Source organism: Gorilla gorilla, chromosome 4 (assembly GCF_029281585.2).
Source record: "Gorilla gorilla gorilla isolate KB3781 chromosome 4, NHGRI_mGorGor1-v2.1_pri, whole genome shotgun sequence".
Lineage (NCBI taxonomy): Eukaryota > Metazoa > Chordata > Mammalia > Primates > Hominidae > Gorilla > Gorilla gorilla.
Genome location: NC_073228.2, coordinates 175,681,611 through 175,708,192, shown reverse-complemented (window position 1 = coordinate 175,708,192; position 26,582 = coordinate 175,681,611). Strand labels below are relative to the sequence as shown.

General features: G+C 39.2%; 1 protein-coding gene across 9 annotated transcripts in view; it reads left to right on the top strand.

The window, feature by feature from the left end:
* The window catches only part of FBXW11 (F-box and WD repeat domain containing 11), a 147,538-nt gene that overhangs the window by 106,665 nt on the left and 14,291 nt on the right, over positions 1 to 26,582 (top strand). For all 9 annotated transcript variants that reach the window (XM_004042989.4, XM_004042990.4, XM_019028228.3 and 6 more), the window contains 5 exons: positions 2,241 to 2,427; positions 3,251 to 3,341; positions 10,727 to 10,864; positions 24,312 to 24,430; positions 25,898 to 26,147. In XM_004042989.4, the coding sequence (XP_004043037.1) occupies positions 2,241 to 2,427; positions 3,251 to 3,341; positions 10,727 to 10,864; positions 24,312 to 24,430; positions 25,898 to 26,147 (785 nt within the window). The remainder of the gene's footprint in view (positions 1 to 2,240; positions 2,428 to 3,250; positions 3,342 to 10,726; positions 10,865 to 24,311; positions 24,431 to 25,897; positions 26,148 to 26,582) is intronic.

Below are 26,582 nucleotides of genomic sequence, written 5' to 3'. Positions count from 1 at the left end.
GCTAGTGTCAATATGTAAGTGAAAAATTGCAATACAACTTTATGTAGTAAACCCCAGCACGGGAACATGAAAGCAGCCATACCCTACTCACCTTATTTCCTTTTTGGATAAAGTTACCAGGCTAGTAGGTAGGTCTGAAGAATGATGTAAATAGATGGTAATATCATCATCGGCTGATTTTTCCAAATACCTCTGAGGACAGAATAGAGAGATATGGACTGGGCAATGGCACATATAGATGACTACAGACCGGATGGCGCAGTGTGGGTGCCCTGGGCATATTGATGCGTGCATCAGTGCTAGCTTGGAGGGAAATATTATAATAATAGGTACTAATAGCTAGTGTCATGGGTGCTGTCCTTGGTTCTTACCCGTTTAACATGTTTGCCAACATGGTTTAACATGTTTGCCTTAGTACTTTAGCCCATCATGCAGGTCTGGTGTGGAATACCCACTCTTCTGGGTGTGACAAAACTCAGAATTCTAGAGACTGAAATGGATGGGTCAGACAAAGCTTTGAAGGTGAATTATAGTAAGGATAAATATAAACTGCACAAAGCTGCCCCCCACCTTTCCAACTAGCTGTACAAATAGAGCATTCAGGGAAATTGTTTCAATAGATGTTTTTGGGGGAGAGGCCTGGGATTTTATTCTAACTTACTGCCATCTTAGGCGTCTTCTGTGATATGACTATCAGATGAAGGCAGTGCAGCCTTTGACCACATTAACTGTAAATGACATGCAGGAAAGGACAGTGGTCCCAGTGTAGTCTTTATTCTTAGACCATAGCTTGGGTCTTTGATCTAGTCCAGAGTAAGAGAATTTTAGTATATGAAGGACCTGGAAATTATAACCAATGGTATAATAATAGTCATTCTTAGAATTGAAGGAACTTTAGTTTGTAAAGCATTTTTCATGCATCATCTCATTTTGATATTTTCAGAATCAAGTAGAGATTATTATCGTAATCTTATACAGATGAGGAAACTGAGACTCTGAAAGTTTAATAATTTACCTACATCTGGCCTTTCAACAACCAAGTTTAGTGCTATTATACTACTTCTAATTATTTTGAGAAAAGAGAACAGATATTAACCTTGTAGAGTGCTTGTCTATAAAATGTTTTCAGAAAACTGTTGAATTTGATTCTGACAGACAGTGTAAGAAAGGATAGTTGTTACTGGTGATTACCATTTTGTATGTTAGGGCACATACATTCAAGGCACAGGGATGTTTCGGTGTTTGTTTCATGTCATAGAACTAGTAAGTGGTGAACCTGGGACTTGAAATGGGAATTTTCTGATGATAAGTTCTGTGTTCTCGTCCCTACACAGAATAAGCTTGGGGAGAAGCTTTATTTCTTGCAACTGTAGAAGACATACTTACCGCCACAGGATGGGAGTTTACAGGTGGCAACAGTGGTGGCCATGTTGATCATCTTCCCATTGTGAATGTCAGGCAGAGGCTGAAAGTGGTTTTCTTTGAGAGTATCCTTGTATCGTGGGAGGTTGAAGCCAATGACCTCTAAGATTCTAGGATTTGTAGACATGGGGCTATTGCTTTTGAGGATTGTCCCGTCTGTTTAGGAACAGAAAATGGATACTCACGAAAGGGAGATGAAAAGATTGACAAAAATACATTTAAGCACAATCGAGTTTAATTCTTGGATTGCCATTTAACTTTTCATAAGTTTTTCAAGATGAGTCGGTGTTTTGCCTTGTTTGTTTTCTGATCTCCCAGGGATTCACACCGGGTATGGATTAATGGGGATATAATTTGTTATGAGAGACAGTGAGTAAGATGGGAATGAACACAAACTTTGAAGCAAGAAATCTGAGTTCCAGTAGTAAAGCCAAGGGAGTGTAAAATCTTGAGTTCTTTACCTCTCTGTGCTTCATCTGTCAAATTTGGGGCGTCATTGCCCCATAGGAGTGCTGTGAGAGTTATGTAAAAGAAAATGAAAAGTCTTATCATAATATTTGACAAATACAGAACTGTCTAAGGTCAGCTTTTACACACAGAGAAGAGTTGCTATCAATTGTTTTATCGTAAAAAATCAGAACCAAAAAGAAGTGTATATGTTTATGTACTCATGGATTTGAGTATCTGTAGAACTTTTGATATGACTAAAATATTTTACTTGGTTCAGGATTTCTTTATTCCCCTTATCTTTAAGGAAATGATGGCTGGTACCTTTCCATCTCTCTTCCCATTCCTTCATTCCCTTTTCTGTTTTGTAGAGCAAGGCTTAGATCACATAGCAGAAAACATTCTTTCGTACCTGGATGCCAGGTCTCTGTGTGCGGCAGAGCTGGTATGTAAAGAATGGCAGCGAGTGATCTCAGAAGGAATGCTTTGGAAGAAGCTGATTGAACGAATGGTACGCACTGATCCCCTATGGAAAGGACTTTCAGAAAGAAGAGGGTGGTAAGTACTTGGGTTTCTTGTTCCCTTGAAAAAATTTCATTGACATAGAGTCAGCTTGATTACTCAAAAATGCAATTATACTTGCAAATGTGCTGGCCTATTTTTAAAAAGGGGGGAAAATGAGTGGTCAAAAGTTGGAAGAAAAAGTTAAAGCTGTTAAAATTTCTCCCTCTGAAATGTGTATTTCCTTTATTAACTGTATTATATAGTTTGAATGGATTTGGCTTTTCAAAGCTATGTATTTATGTTTTTTCCTTCACATTTTGCTTAGTTGATGATACCATTACCAAAATATAGATATGACAAAAATATGAGAAAGTCAGATAGTGCCATTTTGCTGTTTGTTATTACTGCTGGTTGAGGAAGTAATAACAGTGATAGGATTTTTCAGAGAAAACTCGTAACTCTGATGCAGCTTTATAGCTAGCTGTATGCTGTATGGCCCAGTTAGCAAAGAGAAAGAGAGAGCTACAGACAGAGGTGCATATAGGGCTGTATTTTCCTTATGGGAGGAAGTTTGATGTGTACTAAGTTAGATTTTTCACAAAGCTACATTAGCGCTTTTTATTAAACTCTATGGAATGAAAGGCTAGATTGTTATATATTAGTACTCAGAAAACAAGGTCAGGATTTTGTTAGAGAGCTGTGAATTGAGCTAAACTTGTCTGTAACATGTAAATTTGTCAGAAATCCTGCTTTTGAACTGTTAAAACTCAATGCAAATTAAAAGACATGAAAGATATATCTTTGTCAGCACCATGTTTAGATAAAATTCACCCTTTTATGTGCAAAAATGTAACATCTGTTTGTTTTTATTTGCCAGGGATCAGTACCTGTTTAAAAACAGACCCACAGATGGCCCTCCAAATTCATTTTATAGGTCATTATACCCAAAGATTATCCAGGATATAGAGGTAACTTTATGATTTATCTGTTTTATGGGCTCTTTGTTTCTTGTTCTCAACTTTTTATGTTGCCTTAGAGTGTTCTTTTGGTCTAAAATCGTAGAACTAATAATTTTTTTTAAAAGTTGAGCTTTTGGAGTAAATGTGTCATGTTGTATATAATCTGCAGCTATTCTGCAGAGAAAATAATGTCTTTTGCAAAGAATATGTAACTTTTCTAAAACATGAAATGCTTCTGCAAGGCTGCCAGTTAATTCAAACCTTAATCTAAAATCATCTTTTTATTCTAATCTGATAAATTTTCCAAAATCCAAGGCCCCGTTTTTTTAAGTAAGCATTGTTTTACATTTTTGAGCCATCTCTAGAGAACTAGAGAAGGCACATTTCAAGTTTTCTCTGTACATTACTCATAGTTTTTCATAAACATGACTCAGATATCATTCTAAGCAATAGTTAAGTGGATTTTATAGGGCAAATTATGCTCCTGGACCATTTTGGATTTGAACTTCACCAGACCAGTAAAACTCTGTAAACTTGATGAGAAACATTGGAGATGTTTGATATCGTTCATGTGTTCTAATTAGTTCAGTTTTACTATTTTAGCCTTTTTCCTTGAACCAGGAAAGACATGCACAGGCATTTCTCATTAACTCTTTCACATGTGTTCTTGGCAGGTCTTGGTTACTTCACTGTTTCCTCCTTGGCAGAAAAGTTTAGCCTTTGCTAGGCAATGCAATATCACCCATAAAGTTATACTCAGTTTCCCAAATGTGAAGTAATCCTCTCCCCCAGGTGATAGACATAAAAGTTATTGTGCCAAAATTCATTAACGGAGAAACATGTGCTTTTTCAGACCCCACCCCCCCTTCCAGGCAGATGTGAATAATGGAATCATTCCATTAATGGTAAATCTGAATGTGACTGGAATATCATTATTTAAAGCCCAAACTGTCTTGAATATTCTGCTCTCTGAAATGATCTATAAAGTAACCCTTTAAGGAGGTTAAATAAAAACTTTCACTAGATAAATCATAAAGTTTAAGAATTAATTGACCATTGGCAGTTCCAAACTTAGAATAAGTTGCCCCTACAGTGCTAGTGGCTGAGACATGGTGTTAACTTTAATCTTAGGTTGATGTGTGTGTATTGTAGGGGAGATGGGGCTGTCTCTTACCCCAGGTAGTTGTACTAAGGCATTTCTTATGTACACATCTTATAAACTACATTACCCTCTGTTTTTTTTTTTCACTTGATGAGGGGCAACTATTTACAGAGTTATTTCCAGACTTCTTCGAATAATTTTATCAAAAAAATTCTTTGAAAAGAATGATGTTTAAAGTTAATTATGAACAAACAGGAACCTTGGAAGAACTCTGATCAGGTTGAAGATGTGGCAACATAGATAGTTTTATTGAATCCTCATGACTGCTGTTAGAATTGACAATGTGAATTCAGTATTCTGTGGCATGACAGTATCTGACACCACCTGCCATCATCACTTCTTCAGGCTGAAATGATAGTTTAAAGTAGGAGAGGAGGCAGGTGTGAGGGGAAACAGCTCTGTGGGAAAACCCTGTGCGACACAGCCTCTACATCATGGTGGTCTACCCAGTGGTTCTTAAAGTGTGGTTTGGAAAAACCCACTGGTTGGCCACAAAAGTCTTCTCCAGATTTTTGTGGGCTAGACCTCTTGATATAAGGGATGATGTTTATACTTTGATATATGTGCTACTAGTAATAATCATAAAAGTAATGTACCACTAATAGCATTTACTTATGCCAGATACTTTGTTAACTACTTTATAATGCATTTTCTCTTTTAACATTTTGGACAAAACCTGAAAGGTAGGCCAAGTACTTATTTAAATTTGAGGAAACCTTAGAAGGTTAAAAAGGTTAAACAGTTTAGTCAGGATCACACAGCTAGTGGGTAATTGAGAGTCTGTGATCAACGATATACCCTTCTATCCTTAATACGAGTTTTTAACAATAGACCACTGCTACCACCTCAAAATAGATTTTTTTTACTCCCATTTTGAGAGTGTGTTTTATTCTGTCTGGAATAAAACAGAATATATAGAGTTATATGTAGAGAGTTCTTCCAGTGATCCATGGATCAAATGAGAGCCTCTCACGGGCTTGGCTCTGTCCGTATGACTGGTATGAAATCCTCACAAGCAGACTATAATAATTACAAATACCCACTTCGAGTTTTTGCATATATCAAACCATGTTGGGTGATTTACATAGATGATTGTTTTTTATTCTTACAACAAGGTGCATGTTATTATCTTTATAATAAGGGGAAACTGAGACTAAAAGAAGTTTTAGGACTTGCTGCATAGTTAAGTAGAAGAGATGGGATGGGCTTTTAACTGAGGTCTGTCTAGCTCTATCCAGGCTGAGAGTTGTTGTTTGTCATTTTCAGAGTGGAAAATTCAGGAAGTGAGGGAGAAAGAGGCATGTTTTATGCCTGCTGAATTTCAAGGTGGCCTTTGCCTCTTTCTCTAATTGTGTGAATACGCAGTGTCCTTGACTGTTCGTTGAAAAAAGGGTATGAGTTAAGATCTGATTAGTGGACCCTGTTTTAGTCCAGTTATGGGAAAGTAGTAGGGTTTTAAGCACATTGCAGAAAGATAAATGACACTTGGAATGTCAAGTGGCTGTTTATGTCCCCCCTCCCTCCCCAGTTGCCTGTACATAGCTTCAGAGTCTCTTGTGTTGTTTCCCTTAGACTTTGCAAGGTTGCCAGTTCAGAACACCTTTTTCTTTTTTTTCCTTCTTCCTCCACCTCGACAGCTTGGCTTATGTGCCAGCTCCTGTAATCTGTACGTTCCCAGATTTGGCTCTGATGAGGAGAAAGGAAATGTTCATCTCTGAATCTGCGTTTCTACATTGACCCACCGAAAATTGGCTTAATTTTAAGGGAAAATAGAGAACCTGGCTTAGTGCAGCCAACTCCTGTTATTCAGGAAATGAGGATGTGAGAAATGGAGTCTGGGGAGAATAAATAAGTATTGTAAGCTTTCTGCAAAGGCTCATCTCGCCTGGGTGTTCTTGCCACACATAGAGAGGGTTTAGAGGGCCTCTGAATTGAGAAGGAATTCCTAGAAAACCTGAGGCTCACTCCTAAAAGAAGCAGCCATATTCTCCTTTGCTGTCTAGAGTCTTAGTTGTTGCTGTTATTATTGTTGTTACCATTAACGGTGGGCTGACTGCTGGATACTTTGCTACAAGTGATTTAATTTAATCCTCAAATTGTCAAAGCTGAGATTCTTACTTCAAAGCCCATGCTGCTTTCACTCTAGCGTGCCCCCAATTGTCTATTAACAGAGAGATAGGAGTTGTTATAACAGCCCTAGAGTTCTGGTATTCTGAACTTGGATTTTTCTCTTTTGCCATTTGAGTAGTGACAAACTCCTTCAAGTAATCTACCTTCTTCCTCTCTTCATTCATTGCATTAACGCCTCTGAAGTGCTCTTCTTGGACAGACCACTGGGAAGATGATGGTGTGTTGTATCACACCTTTTAATAAGCCACATTTTATTCAGGGAAAGTGGGGAGCTTTTTTGTGGTTTGCAAACCTGATATTAACATTGTCCTGACCAGAAAATGTCAAAACTTGCCCACCCACCCAGTTGTGTTTAGGCTTCTAAAAATAATGTTATTCCTGCATACTCAGACATCTGTTTTCACTCTATTGCCAATTTAAATGCCGCTGTATACTCTGTGTATCATGGCTACTTTCCCAGTATTTTGAAAATTTGCGCAGGGTAAGGGGATTTTACAAGTTCTCAAAAACATGAAATATTCCTCTACAGTAGCCATACCACATGATGGCTAAGTGAAATGATAGGTATCCATATAAAGAGGTGCACCTGTGTATGACCTCTGTTCCTGCTGCTGGCGTTAAGGTAATAGTTGGATTCCATTTGAAGGCTGAGCCTCTTCCTGGGAATGGTTAGGGAAGGCTCAGGCTTATTAGCATTAAATATCAGCCTAGACTGAGACAACAATTTCTGGCAACTTTGTGAGAATATATGTATTTGTTGTTGCAGCCCACTTTTTTTTGGTTAACGTTTTCAACAACTGAAGAAGAACATAACTGCTACCATTTGCTGGCACCATAATGAGAACTTATATACATAATCTCATTTGAACCTTACAGTGGTTTTGAGGGAGTAGATATTACTCTTCCCATCTTTACAGCAGCGAGTCCTTTGCCAAAGTTACTACTTGACCTAGGTGTTTTCTACCACAGTGGGCTACCTGCCAGTTTTAAAGGTCTGGTTTTTCTAAAAAAAAAAAAAAAAAAAAAAAGACCTGGGTTATAAGCATTCAAGTAAGAGTCAAGGTTGTCAGACATCATGGGGGTAGTTTTTCAGGCCGGCGTAGTTGACAGGAAGTGCTGCTTTCTTGTGCAGGTGGCCTTGGGAATTGAGAAGAGGAGTTACCCAGGGTTGGTGCGCAGCAAAGCAATCAACTCACTCATCTGGCTCCGTGTCTCTTTCGTGGCTTTTCAAAGCAAGCTACACTTTGGGATTCAAGAAACTAATGATTCTAAAACAGGCCTAGGCGAGGACTTTGTAAAATGACACATCAAGAATTGGTTGACAAACTATTTCTTTTAAAATGCAGAAACTTATTTGAGAAAAGTAGGCTTTTTATAAGTGTTGAGAAGCTAAGCCATTTGCTAACTTCTGTTCAACTTAGAATGAAAGTCTGGTATCTAGGAGAGCTTTTGAGAGGTCCTGTTCCCTAGCTCTTACTTGAGGGTTGGGGATAGAGGGTATAGCCCAGCCTTTAATGTTGTTGTCGTCCTCTGTCCAGACATCTCAGGGACTGATGTATCACAGGCTGAGTATGTACCTGACCCTGGCTCCTCTGTGTAGTCTTCTCTGCTGCGTCTTCAGGGTTTTGGGTACAGTTAAAGATTGTAACCACATCACCCACTTCTAGGAAACATTTTAGAGCAGTGGGAGAGCATGGAGAAAATTCTTTTTGGTATAGAGATTCCCCCCATCCCCTCTTTTAAATTAAAATAATTGTTTCCCCCTCAGACTCCCATGCGGTAGTAAATGTGCTTTTTCTAGTCATTGAAATATAGAGCATAACAAAGCTACTTACTGCTTCAGTGTCATTTTAAAGCAATTGTATACCTCTTAAACCTAAGAACAGCTTGATAACACTTGACATATATGTAAAGACATATTATGTATTCATCTCTGTAATACTTTGGGTTCATATGACATCATACATTCTGTAGCAACTCTGTGGGCCCCCAGGGGGTATAACGTGAACATTGGTAACTACTGCCAAGAGTCACTGGCCACAAATTAGACTTGTTACCAGTACATCTGCCTACTAAATCAGCATTTTCCTGGAGTGCTTAGCATGCTGAGATGGCACAGTCACTATCTAAAAATACATTGTTTCTCTAAATGATTCCATGCGTTGAGTTCTGCTTAAGAAATGCCTGTATTCTGGACCTCTTTTTAAAAAGTTGCTTATCCGGACAGATCTGTTGTCTACTTTGATAGAGGTAGCAGAGATGGTTGGGTTAGTTTTTTTTTTTTTGGTTTTGAAGTGTGCTTTTGTATGTCTAATATTTTACCAAGTCACTAGAGATGATGACCCAGGCTAGGAAGTTCTGATTTGGTGGCAGATGGACAAATGAGTATTTCCCCTCTCCTGGCATCTCCATGGCACCTCCTTGTATCTCCTGAGCATTGGAAATATACCATCCTGCCCTCACGGATGTGTATGGGAGCTCCTTGAGGGAAGATACCGTATTTCCAGGACTCTTGCTGAGCACTGGGGCCACAAATGATGGAAATAATCGCTTTTTCAGTATACGTGTATCGATATCTCCAACCCTCCATTTCCTTTTCTATAAAATGCAAACAATGATTCCTGCTTCAGAGTTACGATTAAATTAGCTACAAAACATATAAAGTGAGTGGTATAGTGTTAGAAAAGCATAGTGCCTCGCAGGTAGCTTTCAGTAAATCGTAACATTTTAGAGTGCACAGAAGGATACTATCTTCAAAATAAGAAGAAATACAGTTTGTTAGATGTCAGCAGAGCCAGTAATTAAGTACTCCTTCAACAAAGCAAATAATTAGACTTTTAGCTATACAGAAATAATTAGCTACTCAGAGAGAAACTATATCCTGAACTGAAGTGTAACAGGTTATTGAAATCCCTCTTGTCCCCTAATTTCAAGGATCAGGAATTCAGACTTTAGTTACTCTTAGTAGAGACATTGTATCTTTTGAGCCTTAAAAAATCACTTATATCTACTACCAGAGGTTAGGTCTTCTGGTGCTCTGGGTATGACCTACTTCTTCACTAAACTTGTCCCAGTGTCTCAGGCTATAGAGCTCATTATCTCCCTTAAGTCCTGCAGCACTTAGAATTTTTATCACTCATTTGGCACTTTTGGAATTGTTACTGATCTTCTTACGTTCTGTGTGCACTGCCTCAAGAGGCAGGCCCGTCCTGCTTTGTAGGCATTGAATATGTTAGTAGCAAAAGCATGGGTTTGGAGTTGGAAAGAACTGAGTGTGATTTCCAGCTAGTCCGATTACTGATTTTGTGGCTGCAGGCAAATTAAACTCTGTTTTCTTGTTTGTAAAAAGGAAATAATAAGTACTTCCTTCCTTCCAAGGTTATTGTATGGATCATTTAACCAAATAAACTTAGTGTCTCTCTAGATCCAGACACCATGGGCCTAGATATTGGAGTGGTGCCTCCCTGAATGCAGTGTGTCTCCTGTTGATCTTTTTATCCTCAGTGCCTAGCACAGTATGTGGAATATATTAACATCTCAGCAAATGTTGCATGAATGATAAGAGGAATAAGAATCTAGGGCTAAAATGTACCATTTTTACTCTACAGAAACATTAGGAAGGTTAAAAATGATAAATAAAATTCTTCCTATGTAGTTGGCTTATAGTAGTTGCTCACTATCTTTCCTCAGTGATCAAGACAATACTTTGTTTGGATATGTAGATTGTCAATATATGCTTAATGATGGTTTTTTAATTGGCATTAGGGAGCAACCCAATGAGTTACTATTTATTTGCATGTTTTGGGTGCAAACGGCATTCTTTAAACATACTGAATTCTGTCTAGGCCTGTTTTTTCAAGCCCAGTCCAAAACTCATTGGAAATCCTATGATGGTTGCCAAATGGGCAGGGAAAGTTTAAGAAAAAACATTGTTGGGTTAATGTCTTACTTGGAAAAGAGCATGATCCTATCCACAGACAGTTATGCAAACCAAGATTGGGGTATCGGTGGTATGCTGTTTCTGGAAGCAACGCCAAAGTCTGAAACCTAATAGAGTAAGTTGATTCACAAAAACTCACCTCTTGCCTCCTTTTTTCCCTAGACTATAGAATCTAACTGGCGGTGTGGACGACACAACTTGCAGAGGATTCAGTGCCGCTCTGAAAATAGTAAAGGTGTCTACTGTTTACAGTATGATGATGAAAAAATTATCAGTGGCCTACGAGATAATTCTATTAAGGTGAATGACTGAATTTTTTACGTATTATTTTTAGAATCGTGGCTATGTGTTAGACACTAGATGTGACAATCTTTCCATTTACTCTAGATTGGTTTTTATCTCTTCCACTCAATCTTGGCAGCTCTCAGTGTAGTTCTAAAGAACTAGAGCCAGAGCATTTCCCCGAAACTAATACAAGACCCTGGATTGTCTCACTTCTTATCCTTCTCTAAGCACATTCACATTCTATATTCTGTATTAGGTGTAAATAGAAAATATCCCAGTTTCACAGGGCTCTTGATTACTTTGCCAGCTGGTATTGGTAGTTTATAAACCAAAGGTGTTACCTTTTATGGTTCCTGAGAAGGACTCAAATAATAATACCACAGAATGATAGAGCAACTTATATTGTTTTCATTAACTTTTCAGTAGTAGATAAACTGGATTATTTTTCCATGTTTAATCTGTTTGATGGCTGATCTGATCTGATTTTATTTTACATTGTTTGTATCTTATGTCCTCATATTTAAGAAAACATTGAGTTTTTTAAACTTTGTAAAAAACATTATAACTTACAAACAGGGAAGTTTGCTCTTTTGTTGTATAATTCTGTGAGTTTTGATAAACACACAGACATGTATAACTGTTACAAAAATCACAATATGGAGCAGCTCTCTCATTCCCCCAATTCCCTTGTCCTGCCTGTTTCTTATCCTGGGCTTTTCTGCCTCTTTCCTGTGCTTACCCATTCACCTGTTGAAGGATGTTTGTGTTGTTTCCAGTTTCTGACAATTATGAATAAAGCTACCATAATTATATACCTGTAGGTTTTTTGGGGAACATAAATTTTTAGTTCATTGGGTGAAAACTGAGGAGTGGGGTTACTGGCTCATATGGTAAGTGTATGTTTCACCTGCTAAGAAACTGCCCAGCTGTTCTCCAAAGTGCCTGTACCATTTCACATTCCCATCAACAGTGATGAGAGTTTTTTTTTTTTTTTTTGAGACGGAGTCTCTCTCTGTCACCTGCCTCCTGGGTTCAAGCAATTCTCCTGCTGTCCTACCTCAGCCTCCTGAGTAGCTGGGACTACGGGCATGTGGCACCACGCCCAGCTAATTTTTTTGTTTTTAGTAGAGATGGTGTTTTGCCGTGTTGCCCAGGCTGGTCTTGAGCTCCTGACCTCAAGTAATGTGCCTGCCCCAAAGTGCTGGGATTTACGGGTGTGAGCAGCCACACCTGGCCTGAGAGTTGCTTTTGTTCTGTATCCTTGTCAGCCCTTGATCATCTCAGTTTTTTTTGATATTAGCCATTCTAATAGGTATGTGAACATACCTCATTTTGCTTTAAATTCACATTTCCCCAGTGATGATAGTGAGCATCTTTTTATGTGCTTACCTGCCATCTCTGTATTCTCTGGTGAAGTTTCTTTTCAGATCTTTTACCCATTTTAAAATGGGTTCTTTGTTTTTTTATTACTGAGTTTTTAGAGTTCTTTATGTAGTCTAGATACGTCCTTTGCTAGATATGTTTTGCATATATTTTTCCCAATTAGTGAGTTGTCTTTTCATTTTCTTTTTATTTAAAAAAAAATTTTTTTGAGACGGAGTTTTACCCTTGCCTGGGCTAGAGTGCAATGGCACGATCTCAGCTCACTGCAACCTCCGCCTCCCGGGTTTGAGCGATTATCCTGCCTCAGCCTCCCGAGTAGCTGGGATTATAGGCATGAGCCACCATGCCCAGCTACTTTTTTGTATTTTTATTAGAGACAGGGTTTCTCCATGTTGGTCAGGCTGATCTCAAACTCCCGACTTTAGGTGATCCACCTGCCCCGGCCTCCCAAAGTGCCCCGATTACAGGCGTAAACCACCATGCCTGGCCGTCTTTTCATTTTCTCATTTTCTTAATGATCTCTTTAATGGAGCAAAAGATTTTAATTTTTTTTTTTTTTTTTTGAGATGGAGTCTCGCTTTGTCACCCAGGCTGGAGTGCAGTGGCATGATCTCGGCTCACTGCAACCTCCACCTCCTGGGTTCAAGCAATACTTGTGCCTTAGCCTCCCAAATAGCTGGGACTACAGGCGTGAGCCACCATGCCCAGCTAATTTTTGTATTTTTAGTGGAGACGGGGTTTCACCATGTTGACCAGGCTGGTCTTGAACTCCTGGCCTCAGGTGATCTGCCTACCTTGGTCTCCCAAAGTGCTGAGATTACAGGCATGAGCCACTGTACTTGACAGAAGATTTTAATTTTGATGAAGTCCAACTTACCAGTTTTTTCTTTTATGGATCATGCTTTCGATATTATATCCAAGAAGCCTTTCTCTGAGCTTCATGAATCTGTAAATTTACTTCTTTCATTCATTACATTTCAGAAGTCTTCAGCCATTATTTTTCCAAATATTTTTTTCTGTACGAATTTCTCCTTTCCTTCTGAGACTCTAATCACATAAATACTATATCTTTTGATATTGTTCCACATTGTTTTCAATCTTTGTTCCTCCCTTTTCTGGATAATTTCTATTGGCCTATCTTCAAGTTGACTGAATTTTTCATCTCTTCATCTCTTTTCTCCTGTTACCCTCCGCCCCATCAAGTGAGTTTTTAATTTCAGGTATGATATTTTACAGTTTCTATTTCTCTGCTGAGAATTCTCTCTTTTTTATTTACCTCAAGCACATTTATCTTTATCCTGTGGAGTATAGAGTAGGTGCTTAACATCTTTAACCATGTCAGCATCTGGGTAACCTCCAGCTTGACATCTGTTGATTGTCCAGTCCCCTGAGATTGTTCATCTTTCTTGATTTTTGTATACCAGGTAATTTAAACTAGTATTTTGGGCATTGTGGATATTATGTTGTAAAGACTGTGGGTCCTGTTATAATCCTCTGGACAATGTTTTTGGGTAAGTGTGTTTTTAAGCAGTTAGTCAACTTAGTTGGGTTCAGAACACAAGTTCTGTCTTGACATCATCAGAGGGGTTGGGGGGATGGCTCTAATCTCTTTTCCACTGTTCAAAGCCTTTGCCATATGCCACTTTGGGTCTGTCATGGGCTTTCACTACTTAGAGGTTAATCTGAGGCTTCAGCAGTGCTTTAAATATCAGCTCATTGAGACAGCCTTTGCTGTGCTGGTTCAGTCTGTTCTGCGCATATACAGCTCAAGGGTAAGCTCAAGTCATGTATTGTTTGGGTTCTTTTATTTCCAGTTCTTTCCTCTTGGATTTCCCTAAGTCTCTTCAGTCCATAAGGACACTTTTTTCCTTTTCCTCTGGCCAGAAAAATTGGGTCACTCTTGGAATTTTTTTATCTTTTCCATTGTTCTGTAGTGTGTCGTCATGACTGGAGCCATGAGCCCTGTGAGAGAAGAGAGAAAAGAACCCCCCAGGGATCTCTTTTTTCCAGCCCCTCTGCCTAGAAAGAGGGATTTCTTTCAGAATTTTAGCTGCATGTTTTGCTATTTCACTGTATAGCTTCCTGGTCAGGGCCTGCCTTTGAGCAAAAGCCACAATAGGAAGAAAAGAGAAAAAGCCGGGTGTGGTGGCTCATGCCTGTAATCCCAGCACTTTGGGAGGCTGAGGCGGGTGGATCACTTGAGGCCAGGAGTTCAAGACCAGCCTGGCCAACATGGTGAAACCTTGTCACTACTAAAAATACAAAAAATTAGCTGGGCGTGGTGGTGGGCACCTGTAATCCCAGATACTTGGGAGGCTGAGGTGTGAGAATTGCTTGAACCCAGGAGGCAGAGGTTGCAGTGAGCCAGGATCACACCACTGCAATTCAGAGCAAGACTCTGTCTCAATAAAAAATAAAAAAAAGAAAGAAAACAGAAAACAACAAAGAAAAATAATGGCAAATTCACCCCCATGCAGATTGTTTCTTCACATTTTGACCCCTTGCCACATCTACCTGTTGTCCCCTCTTTCCCCTTACTTTTCAGAGTTCTTAACTAGTTTTTATCAGGAGTGTTTAGTTATAATCAACTGGAGAGATAGATTGTAGTGGGCTTTCTCCATCTTGGCCCTGTTTTCTGTTATTGTTCTATTTTGGGTGAAATAAAGCTTTTCTGCTTTTTTTTAATTTTTATTTTTTGTTTGTTTTTTAAAAAGTGAAATAGTGGAATTTTAGTAATTCAGCTACCTAGGTCAAATGCACTCTGAATTATGGAATATAAGAAACTGTTCTGTTGGTTTCCTATATGTATGGCAGTGTTTGCCAAAAGATCTTCTGTGGATGTGAATCTAGAGGATGTTGGCAGGCATTCTAGGCAGAGAATTATGCCCTCCAAGGAAGTTTAGATAACACTGCGTGCTGTGTCTCCAGCTTAGAAATTCACAGGATACGGTCGTATATAAAGGCTCTGAGAATGCCTACAATAGAGACAGACACCCAGTGTTTCCCAAGTTCCAAAACTTATTTGACCACGGAACTCTATTTTTAATTTTTGTTTTTCTTATTTTTTGAGACAGAGTCTCGCTCTGTCGCCCTGGCTGGAGTGCAGTGGCATGATTTCGGCTCACTGCAACCTCCACCTCCTGGGTTCAAGTGAGCGATTCTCCTCCCTCAGCCTCCTGAGTAGCTGGGACTACAGGTGCCTGCCACCAGGCCTGGCTAATTTTTTGTGTTTTTAGTAGAGATGAGGTTTCGCTATGCTGGCCAGGCTGGTCTCAAACTCTTGACCTCAAATGATCCTCCTGCCTCGGCCTACCAAAGTGCTGAGATTACAGGTGTAAGCCACTGCTCCTGGCCCACCGAACTCTATTTTTATATGTACTTGATAGCCCTAACCTGTGGCTACCAGTATACTCTAGAAAGTGTGACATATGCTACTATTTAATACTGGTAGTTTTTCTTTTTTTCTATCAATTTATCATTTTATTTTATTATTTATTTATTTATTTTTTATTATACTTTAAGTTTTAGGGTACATGTGCACAACGTGCAGGTTTGTTACATATGTATACATGTGCCATGTTGGTGTGCTGCACCCATTAACTCTTCATTTAACATTAGGTATATCTCCTAATGCTATCCCTCCCCCCTCCCCCAACCCCACAACAGGCCCCAGTGTGTGATGTTCCCCTTCCTGTGTCCAAGTGTTCTCATTGTTCAATTCCCACCTATGAGTGAGAACATGCGGTGTTTGGTTTTTTGTCCTTGAGATAGTTTGCTGAGAATGATGGTTTCCAGCTTCATCCATGTCCCTACAAAGGACATGAACTCATCATTTTTTATGGCTGCATAGTATTCCGTTTTCTTAATCCAGTCTATCATTGTTGGACATTTGGGTTGGTTCCAAGTCTTTGCTATTGTGAATAGTGCTGCAATAATACTGGTAGTTTTTCTTTAAGGAATAGTTAAGAATGGTTTATAACAACTTTGTCAAAGCATAGTCTGGCTGTGGGCTTGGAATTCATTTACACTAGATGTGTTTTCTAAAGAATTCTCTTAATTGTGGCACATCCATTTGACTTAATAAGACAGAATAGTAGAGCAGAAGTGCGCTTTGAAGAGATTATCTAGACCAGTGGTTGGAAACCTTTTTTTTGCCCTATTCTGCACCAATCCTTGATCACTAATCACTTTAAAAATAACTCAGGTTCCATTAGGTCAGAAGTTAAAAGCAATATTTGCTATTGTAGATATTATATTTCAGTGTCTACATCATTTATAAAATCTTGTTCACTTGCAGTAAACTGTAGAGTCACTACAAATTATGATAGTATTGTACATGTCAAGAAATAGGTGCACAGAGTCTATTTTAAATAGTTCAATCTTTGAAAACATTCTCATCTCCCATTAAATATCAACAATATTGATAACTTGGGAAGACTGGAAAGATTAAAAGAAGGGAGTGGGTTTGGTACGTAAGAAGTTGCTACTTGTCCTGACAACAAGTAAAAATCTGAACAAACTGAAAAATCAACCATTCTACTTAGATTCATAAGGGAAGTGAGGTCACAGGAGAAGCTGCTGCCCCACAAATTGGAGAGACAGGCAAATACAGAGAATCATAACTCACTGGAGCAGAAACATCCGGGAGAACCAGTGCCTGGGTAGGGTAACCTGAACCGTAATTGAAAAATTGCTGGAGGCTCAGTGTGGGACAAGTCTGAGAAATATAAACTGAGGAGGACCCAGTCATCAGGGCTCCCCACCACACTTTTGTGAGTTTTACCTGCAAGAGCTCTACCAGATTCTCTCAGTGATTATCCCAGAAAAATCTCCTTGTGTTTCCAGCAGTGGGAAGGGAAAAGAAACTTTTAAAACTATACTAGGTTATTCTGTACTTCTTGATAAGGTCTACCTTCAGTAGAAACTGCTTAGCCAGAGCCTAAAGTGCTGAGATTTTATAGAACCTGACTGACCTGGGGAAGGGAAATACACAACTCCAGCCCCCTCATCCATTTGGTCACGCATAAAGGGGTGAGGAAGAACTGAGAAGTACTTGTGAAGTCTAGAGGTATAGGCTCACTAAAAGACTCAGACCTAGTCATGGAACTATAGAACGCTTCCCTTCTTGAAGACCTGTTCATAGCATTTCCTTTTGATTAATGTACACAAATCAGTAGCTCTTCTATAAACCAACAGTGACCAAGAGGAGAATCACATCAAGAACTCAACCTCTTTTACAATAGCTGCAAAAAAATAACATACTTAGGAATATACCTAATCAAGGAGTCAAAAGACCTCTACAAGGAAAACTACAAAACACTGCTGAAAGAAATCATAGATGACAGGAACAAATGGAAACACATCCCATGCTCATGGATGGGTAGAATCAATATTGTGAGAATAACCATACTGCCAAAAGCAATCTACAAATTCAATGCAGTCCCCGTCAAAATACAACCTAATACCAAAACCAGGAAAGGACATAACCATTCCTTTCTCATTCTTCACAGAATTAGATAAAACAATTCTAAAATTCACTTGGAACCAAAAAAGAGCCCATGTAGCCAAAGCAAGACTAAGCAAAAAGAATAAATCTGGAGGCATCACACTACCTGACTTCAAACTATACTATAGTGCTATAGTCACCAAAACAGCATGGTACTGGTACAAAAACAGGGATATAGACCAATGGAACAGAATAGAGAACCCAGAAATAAACCCAAATGCTTACAGCCAACTGATCTTTGATAAAGCAAACAAAAATATAAAAGTGGGGAACGGACACCCTTTTCAACAAATAGTACTGGGATAATTGGCAAGCCACATACAGGAGAATGAAACTGGATCCTCATCTCTCACCTTATACAAAAATCAACTCAATGTGGATTAAGGACTTTAAACCTAAGACCTGAAACTAGAAAATTTCTGGGAGATAACATTGGAAAAACCCTTCTAGACATTGGCTTAGGCAAGGATTTCATAACCAAGAACCAAAAGCAAATACTACAAAAACAAAGATAAATAGCTGGGACCTAATTAAACTAAAGAGCTTTTGCACAGCACAAGGAACAGTTAGCAGAGTAAACAGCCCACAGAGTGGGAGAAAATCTTCACAATCTATACATCTGACAAAGGACTAATATCCAGAATCTACAATGAACTCAAACAAATCAACAAGAACAAACACAATGAACTCAAACAAATCAACAAGAAAAAAACAAACAATCCCATCAAAAAGTGGGCTAAGAACATGAGCAGACAATTCTCAAAAGAAGATATACAAAATAGTCAATAGACATATGAAAAAATGCTCAACACAGGAAAAAATGCCCGACAAACATGATAAAATGATCAGAGAAATGCAAATCAAAACCACAATGTGATACCACCTCCTGCAAGAATGGCCATAATAAAAAAATCAAAAAACAGTAGATGCTGGCATGGATATGATGAACAGGGAACACTTCTACACTGCTGGTGGGAATGTAAACTAGTACAGCCGCTATGGAAAACAATGTGGAGATTTCTTTTTCTTTTATTTTTTTTAATTATACTTTAAGTTTTAGGGTACATGTGCTCAACGTGCAGGTTTGTTACATACGTATACATGTGCCATGTTGGTGTGCTGCACCCATTAACTCGTCACTTAATGTTAGGTATATCTCCTAATGCTATCCCTCCTGCCTCCCCACACTGGGGCCTGTTGTGGGGTGGGGAGATTTCTTAAAGAACTAAAAGTAGAACTACCATTTGATCCAGCAGTCCCACTACTGGGTATCTACCCAGAGGAAAAGAAGTCATTATTTAAAAAAGACACTTGCACATGCATGTTTATAGCAGCACAATTCACAATTGCAAAATTGTGGAACCAACCCAAATGCCCATCACTCAATGAGTGAATAAAGAAACTGTGACTGATATATATATATGATGGAATACTATGCAGCCATATAAAGGAATGAATTAACAGCATTTGCGGTGACTTGGATGAGATTGGAGACTGTTATTCGAAGCAAAGTAACTTAGGAGTGAAAAACCAAACATCATATGTTCTCACTGTTATGTAAGAGCTAAGCTATGAGGACGCAAAGGCATAAGAATGATGCATTGGACTTTGGGGACTTGGGGGGATGAGTGGGAGGGGGGCGAGGGATAGAAGACTACAAATATGGTGCAGTATATACTGCTTGGGTGATGAGTGCACCAGAATCTCACAGATCACCACTAAAGAACTTAGGTAACCAAATACCACCTGTACAATAGCTTATGGAAAAATGGAAAAATAAAAAAATAAAAAAAATCAATAAAAAAAGAAAGGCTAGAAATTAATACAATGTCAAATCCTACCACAGTGGATATAAACTAGAAATCAGTAAAAAAAAGAAGCTGGAAAAATTCCTAAATACTTTAAGATTACATAACATAATTCTAAATAGCACATGGATCAAAGAAGAAATCTCAAGAGAAATTTTAAAAATATTTTGAGGCTGGGCACAGTGGTTCACGTCTGTAATCCCTACACTTTGGGAGGCTGAGGTGGGAGGATTGCTTGAGCCCAGAAGTTTGAGACAAGCCTGGGCAACATAGGGAGACCCTGTCTCTACAAAAAAATTAAAAAACATTAGCTGGGCATTGTGGCATGCGTCTGTAGTCCCAGCTACTCAAGAGGCTGAGGTGGGAGGATCACCTGAGCCGGGGAGGTCAAAGGCTGCAGTAAGCTGTGATTGTGTCACTGTATTTCAGCCTGAGTGACGGTGTGAGACTTTCTCTCCCTCCTCCTTCGCTGTGTGTGTGCACATGTGTGCATGTGTGGGTGGGTGTAACTAAATGAAAATGAAAGTCCAAGTTATCAAAATCTGTGGGATGCAGTGAAAGCTTAGAATTTTATAGTATTGAGTGCATATATTAGAAAAGAAGAAAGACTAAAAATCAGTCATCTAAGCTTCCACCTTAGGAAACTAGAAAAAGAACTGTTTAAATCTGTAGTAAGCAGAATAAAAGAGTTAATGAAAAGTAGGGCAGAGATCAATGAAATTGATAACAGGAAATCAATAGAAATAGGTAAGGAAACCAAAAGATGTGTCTTTGAAAAGATGAGTAAAATTGATAATTACGTTAGCTATGCTAACATAGAAAAAAAAGGATTCAGATTCCTAATATTGAAATGAAAGAGGAGACATCACTGTAGCTCTCATGAGCGTTAAATGAATAATAAAATAATATGAACAACTCCCTGTTTACAAATTTGATAATTTATATGAAATGAATTAATTCCCTGAAAGACACAGTCTTCCCAAATTGACATAAAAACAAATAGGTAGTCTGAATAGGCCTTTATCTGTTGAAGAAATTGAGTCAATAATTAATTACTTTCCAAAACAGCACCAGGCCCAGATGAATTACTGGTGAATTCTGTCAAACATTTAAGTAAGAAATTACACCAGTTCTCTACAATCTCTTCCAGAAGATAGAAGAAGAGAGAATATTTCATCACTCATTCTATGAGGCCATCATTACCTTAGTACTAAACTAGATGAAGACATTCAAAGAAAACCACAGACCAATATCTTAATGTTTAACCTTCAAAAATCAGTTAATGTAATCCGTCATATCAATAAGCCAAAGAAGAAAATCACGTCAATAGATGCAGAAAAGGCGTTTGACAAAATTGAACACTCTTTCGTGATAAAAACCCTTAGTAAACTATGAATAGAGGGGAACTTCCTTAACTTGATAAAGAGTATCTACAAAAAGCCTATAGCTAACGTCACACACAGTGCTGAGAAATGTGAAACTTTCCCACTAAGGTCAGGAATAAGACAAAGATGTCCCCACTCACCACTACGTTTCAACATTGTATTAGAACTCCTAGGTAACACACTAAGACAAGGTATACAAATTGAGAAGGAAGAATTAAAACTGTCTTTGCTTGTAGATGACATGATTGTAGAAAAAAATGAAAGCATCAACAACAAAACCTCCTAGAACTAATAAATGATTATAGCAAGTTCGCCGGATACAAGGTTAATATACATAAGTCAGTTGCTTATCCATATACCAGCAATGAACAAGTGGAATGTGAAATTAAAAACACAATAACATGGCTGGGTGCGGTGGCTCACGCCTGTAATCCCAGCACTTTAGGGAGGCCAAGGTGGGTGGATCATCTGAGGTCAGGAGTTTGTGACCAGCCTGGCCAACATGGTGAAACTCCGTCTCCACTAAAAATACAAAAATTAGCCGGGTGTGGTGGTGGGCGCCTATAGTCCTGCTACTCAGGAGGCTGAGGCAGGACAATCGCTTGAACCTGGGAGGCGGAGGTTGCAGTGAGCCGAGATCGCGCCATTGCACTCCAGCCTGGGTGACAGAGTGAGACTCCATCTCAAAAAACACAATAACATTTATATTAGCACCCCCTCCCCCCACCAATGAAATACTTAGGTGTAAATCTAACAAAATATTTATAAGATCGATGTGAAGAAAACTATAAAACTGATTAAAGAAATCAAAGAACTAAATAAATGGGGAGAGATATTTCATGCTCATGGGTAGGAAGACTATTGTGAGGATGTCAGTCATTTCTTCCCAAATTGGTCTGTAGGTTCAATGCAGTCTCAATCAAAATCCCAGCAAGTGATTTTGTGGATATCTACCAGCTGACTGTTATGTTTGTATGGACAAGCAAAAACCAGCATGATACTGAAGTAGAATAAAGATAGAGGACTAACACTACCCTACTTGAAGAATTACTGTAAAACTGCAGTCATCACAATGGTGTGGTGCTGGCAAGAATGGACAGCTAGATCCATGGAACAGAATAGAGAGCCCAGAAATATATACCTTCATAAATATAGTCAGCTGATCTTTTACAAAGGAGCAAAGACAATACAGTAGAGAAAAGATTGTGTCTTCAACAAATGGGGCAGAAGCAATTAGACACCATATTGCCTCCCTTACCCTTAAACAGTCTAGACATAGATCTTATATACTTCACAAAAATTAACTCAAAATGGATTAAAGACCTGACTGTAAAACACAAAATCTTAAAATTCATAGAATGTAACATAGGAGAGAATCTAGATGATCTTGAATTTGTTGATGACTTTTTAGATATAATACCAAAGCCGTGACCCATGAAAGAAAGAATTAATAAGCTGGACTTTGTTAAAATTAAAAATTTCTGCTCTGTGAGAGACATTGTCTAGAGAATGAAAAAACAAGCCACAGACTAGAGAAAATGTATGCAAAAGACATACAAAGAACTCTTGAATCTCAACAGTAAGAAAAAAAAACAATTAGCTTAACCTGATTTTTTAAAATAAGGCATAGACCTTAACAGACATCTCACCAAAGAAGGATATACAGATGGCATATTATAAGTATGTGAAAAGATGTTACACATTGTAAGTCATCAGAGAAATGTGAATTATAACAGTGAGACACTACTACACACCTGTTAGCATGGCCAAAATCCAGAACACTGACAACACCCAATGCTGGCAAGAATGTGGAGCAATAGGAACAGGAACTTTCATTCATTGCTGTTGGAAATAGAAAATAGTACAGCCACTTCAGAAGGCAGTTTGGCATTCTTACAAAACTAAACATACTTTTACCATATATACCACTTAGTATTTACACAACAGAATTGAAAACTTAGGTCTACACAAAAACCTGCACCCAGATGTTTATGGCAGCTTTACCCATAATTGCCCAAACTTGGAAGCAACCAAGGTGTCCTTCAGTAGGTGAATGGATAAATAAACTGCAGTACATCTAGACAGTGGGATAATTTCCAGCACTAAAAAGGAATGTATATCAAGCCATGAAAAGACAGGGAGGAACCTTAAGTGTGTATTACTGTGTGAAAGAAGCCAATCTAAAAAGGCTACATACTGTATGATTCCAAATCTGTGACATTCTAGAAAAGACAAGTCTATGGAGGCAGTAAAAGAAGCGAGAAAAGGAACACTCAGAGTGTGAAAACAACTGTTCACAACATTTTACCTCCTTTAATCCTTTCTTCCTTTTCTAAAATATACATAGTCATTGTGTCACTTTATAGATAATTTTTGTTCTGATTTTTAAAATGCTTAACTTTGTAATAAAGCATGATATTTTCTCATTAAACACTTCATAGTTTACTTGGAGACTTTTATGAAATGCTGGACATTTCATTTTCCACTTTTTGTTTTTGTAAACATAGGGGTATGCATTTGTAAAACGTCTTAATAGACATTGTCATGTTGCTTTTCAGAGAGTGAGCCAATTCTTTTTTATTAATTTATTTATTTTTATGAGACATAAAAATAAAATGACAAAGCAGAGTCCTGCTTTGTTGCCCAGGCCGGAGTACAGTGGTGTGATTATGGCTCACTGCAGCCTTGCCTTCTGGGCTCAAGCAATTCTGTTACCTCAGCCTCCTGAGTAGTTGGGACTACAGGCCCACACACCACCACACCTGGCTAATTAAAACACACATGCGCGCGCGCACACACACACACACACACGCACGCACTGCAGCCTTGCCTTCTGGGCTCAAGCAATTCTGTTACCTCAGCCTCCTGAGTAGTTGGGACTACAGGCACACACACCACCACACCTGGCTAATTAAAACACGCATGCACACACACACACACACACACTCTCTCTCTCTCTCTCTCTCTCTCTCTCTCTCTTATGGAGATTGGCTTGCTATGTTGCCCAGGCTGGTCTTTAACTTCTGGGCTCAAGCGATCCTTCTGTCTCGGCCTCCCAAAATGTTGGGATTATAGGCATGAGCCACAGCACCCAGTCAGTGAGCGAATTCTTTTCACAGATTTTATTTTTAAGAAGTCCCCTTTATGAGGCTGTTGATAAGTATACTGAGATCAATAGCTAAGGGTTCAAATTAAGCAAAATAGCACATCTATCCTAGCAGTTAATCACTATTGTCTGTATTCCTTCTTGTATTCAGTGTTTCTTATTTACTGTAACCCAAGTGTGTTTTATTTTATAATCAGAACATAAGGTGGGACAGTAACATTCATCAAAATATAGTATAATAAATCATCGTTTGTGGCTAATCTTGTCTCAATAGATATGGGATAAAACCAGCCTGGAATGTTTGAAAGTGTTAACAGGACACACAGGCTCTGTCCTCTGTCTGCAGTATGATGAGCGTGTTATTGTAACCGGCTCTTCAGATTCTACGGTGAGGTGAGTGATCTGGCTTCATTGTTCTTAACTTGTAAGCCTTCCCTGAGAAAGTCTGAGATTGACATCCTCCTCTGGGAGAGGCATACACAAACTTACATTTTTACATGTTGTATTTCAAACTACTTTTATTGTAGACATGTTTGCGCAAATTAGGCAGGAAAGCTAATTTTTGTTAAGGGTGTTCTATTCCTATTGCTGTTCATTGTAGAGATGACAACATGCTTTCCTGTAAGAGCATGTACCAAATATTAGGCTGGCTTTCTTCTTTTGGTTATGTGGTCCAGAGCAGAGAGGAGACACTCACTTCCAGGAGTCACTCCTGGATTCTTTCACCACCCCTGCTGGAAGCATCGCCACCCCTGCTTGAAGCATGCTTAGTATCCTCTCCTGGACTCAGTGCTTCCGTACTCCTGCTTCTGCCAGAGATCATGTCTCAGCCTCAGAGGCCTGAGTCTTTCCCTCTCTGCCCTGTGTGAACTTGTCCTCTTAGGAGATGAGGGTTACAGAAAAGCCGTGATGTGGAAATGCTGCTTCCAAATCCCTGGATGTACAAAGCAGTTGGGAGACCCTGGCTTTGTCCATAAAAGCAGCTGGGTAAAGAAGTGGATGTGGTGATTGATGAGGCATCATGACTTACCCAGTTTGCAGTGGATAAATGATAGAGGCCTGTCAGAGGTCAACAAGAACTAAGCTTGGAACCATTCTCAGTTCTTCAGACAACAAGCCTCCTTCTTCCTGTCGTCTCAGACTCAATACAAAATCTGCTATCTAGAGGAATCATCTTTTGCCATCAGCACGAGCCTGCAAACACCATCCCTAAATACCTGACTGCTAAATATACCTAAACTCGGGCAGAGCCAGAATTAGCCACCTTTTCTGAAACCATCTCAGCACTTCTCAGCAAATAAAGAAATTGCTTTTAGGGGCCCCTTTTAATCATGTCCTTAGGTTCATTAAGAATAGACCCTGTCTTACTCCATTTGTATTGCTATAAAGGAATACCCGAGGCTGGGTAATTTATAAAGAAAAGGGGTGTATTTGACTGATGGTTCTGCAGGCTCTGCAAGAAGCATGGCACCAGCATCTACTTCTGATGAGGGCTTCGAGCTACTTCTACTCATGGCAGAAGGCAAAGGGGAGCCAGCATATGCAGATCACATGCGAGAGAGAAGCAAGAGAGAGGGAGGAGGTGCTAGGCTCTTTTCAACAACCTGTTCTCTCAGGAACTAAGAGTGAACTCCCTCCTATGAGAATGGCACCAAGCCATTCTTGAGTGATACACCACCATGACCCAAACATCTCCTGCCAGGCCCCACCTCCAACATTGAGGATCAATTTCAACATGAGATTTGGTAGAGTCAGACAAACTATATCCAAACCATTGCAGACCCAGACAGAGCTCAGATACCAGAATCATTTCCTTGCTGTCTCCGTAATTAAGCATCATGCTTTTCTCTTCTCTCCTAGAGTGTGGGATGTGAACACGGGTGAAGTTCTTAACACATTGATCCACCACAATGAGGCTGTACTGCACTTACGCTTCAGCAATGGACTGATGGTGACCTGTTCCAAGGACCGCTCCATTGCTGTGTGGGACATGGCTTCTGCGACTGACATCACTTTACGCCGTGTCCTGGTTGGCCACCGGGCTGCCGTCAATGTAGTAGACTTTGACGACAAGTACATCGTGTCTGCCTCTGGTGACAGGACCATCAAAGTAAGTATGTCTGCAGTCATAACCCTACCTGTTCCTGTCCCTTATAGAACAGAGACAAAGCAGAGGTGGCTTATACCAACCTGGTACCTGGCAAGATCTTTATTCTCCTCTGTGCTTATGAACCCTTGAGGCCATCCCACTCTGTATATCTTTAGAGTTGTAGGCAAGGTAGGAGGAAAAGCCATGGGTCCAGAAGAGAGAACAGTCTTCTGTTTCATGACATGAAATTCTTGATCACCTTTTTAAGGGGAAGAGTGCTAACGTGTTGAGCATGTATTGTGTGTTGGGAGCTTTACATTATGGTCTCAGTTAACACTCAGCACTCTTAAGGTAGGTGTGGCCCCATTTTACACATCTGGCTCAGAGAGTAAAGGATTGTGTTGGTGATCATCACAGCTAGTTAGTGGCAGAGCTTAGATATTTTATTTACTCACC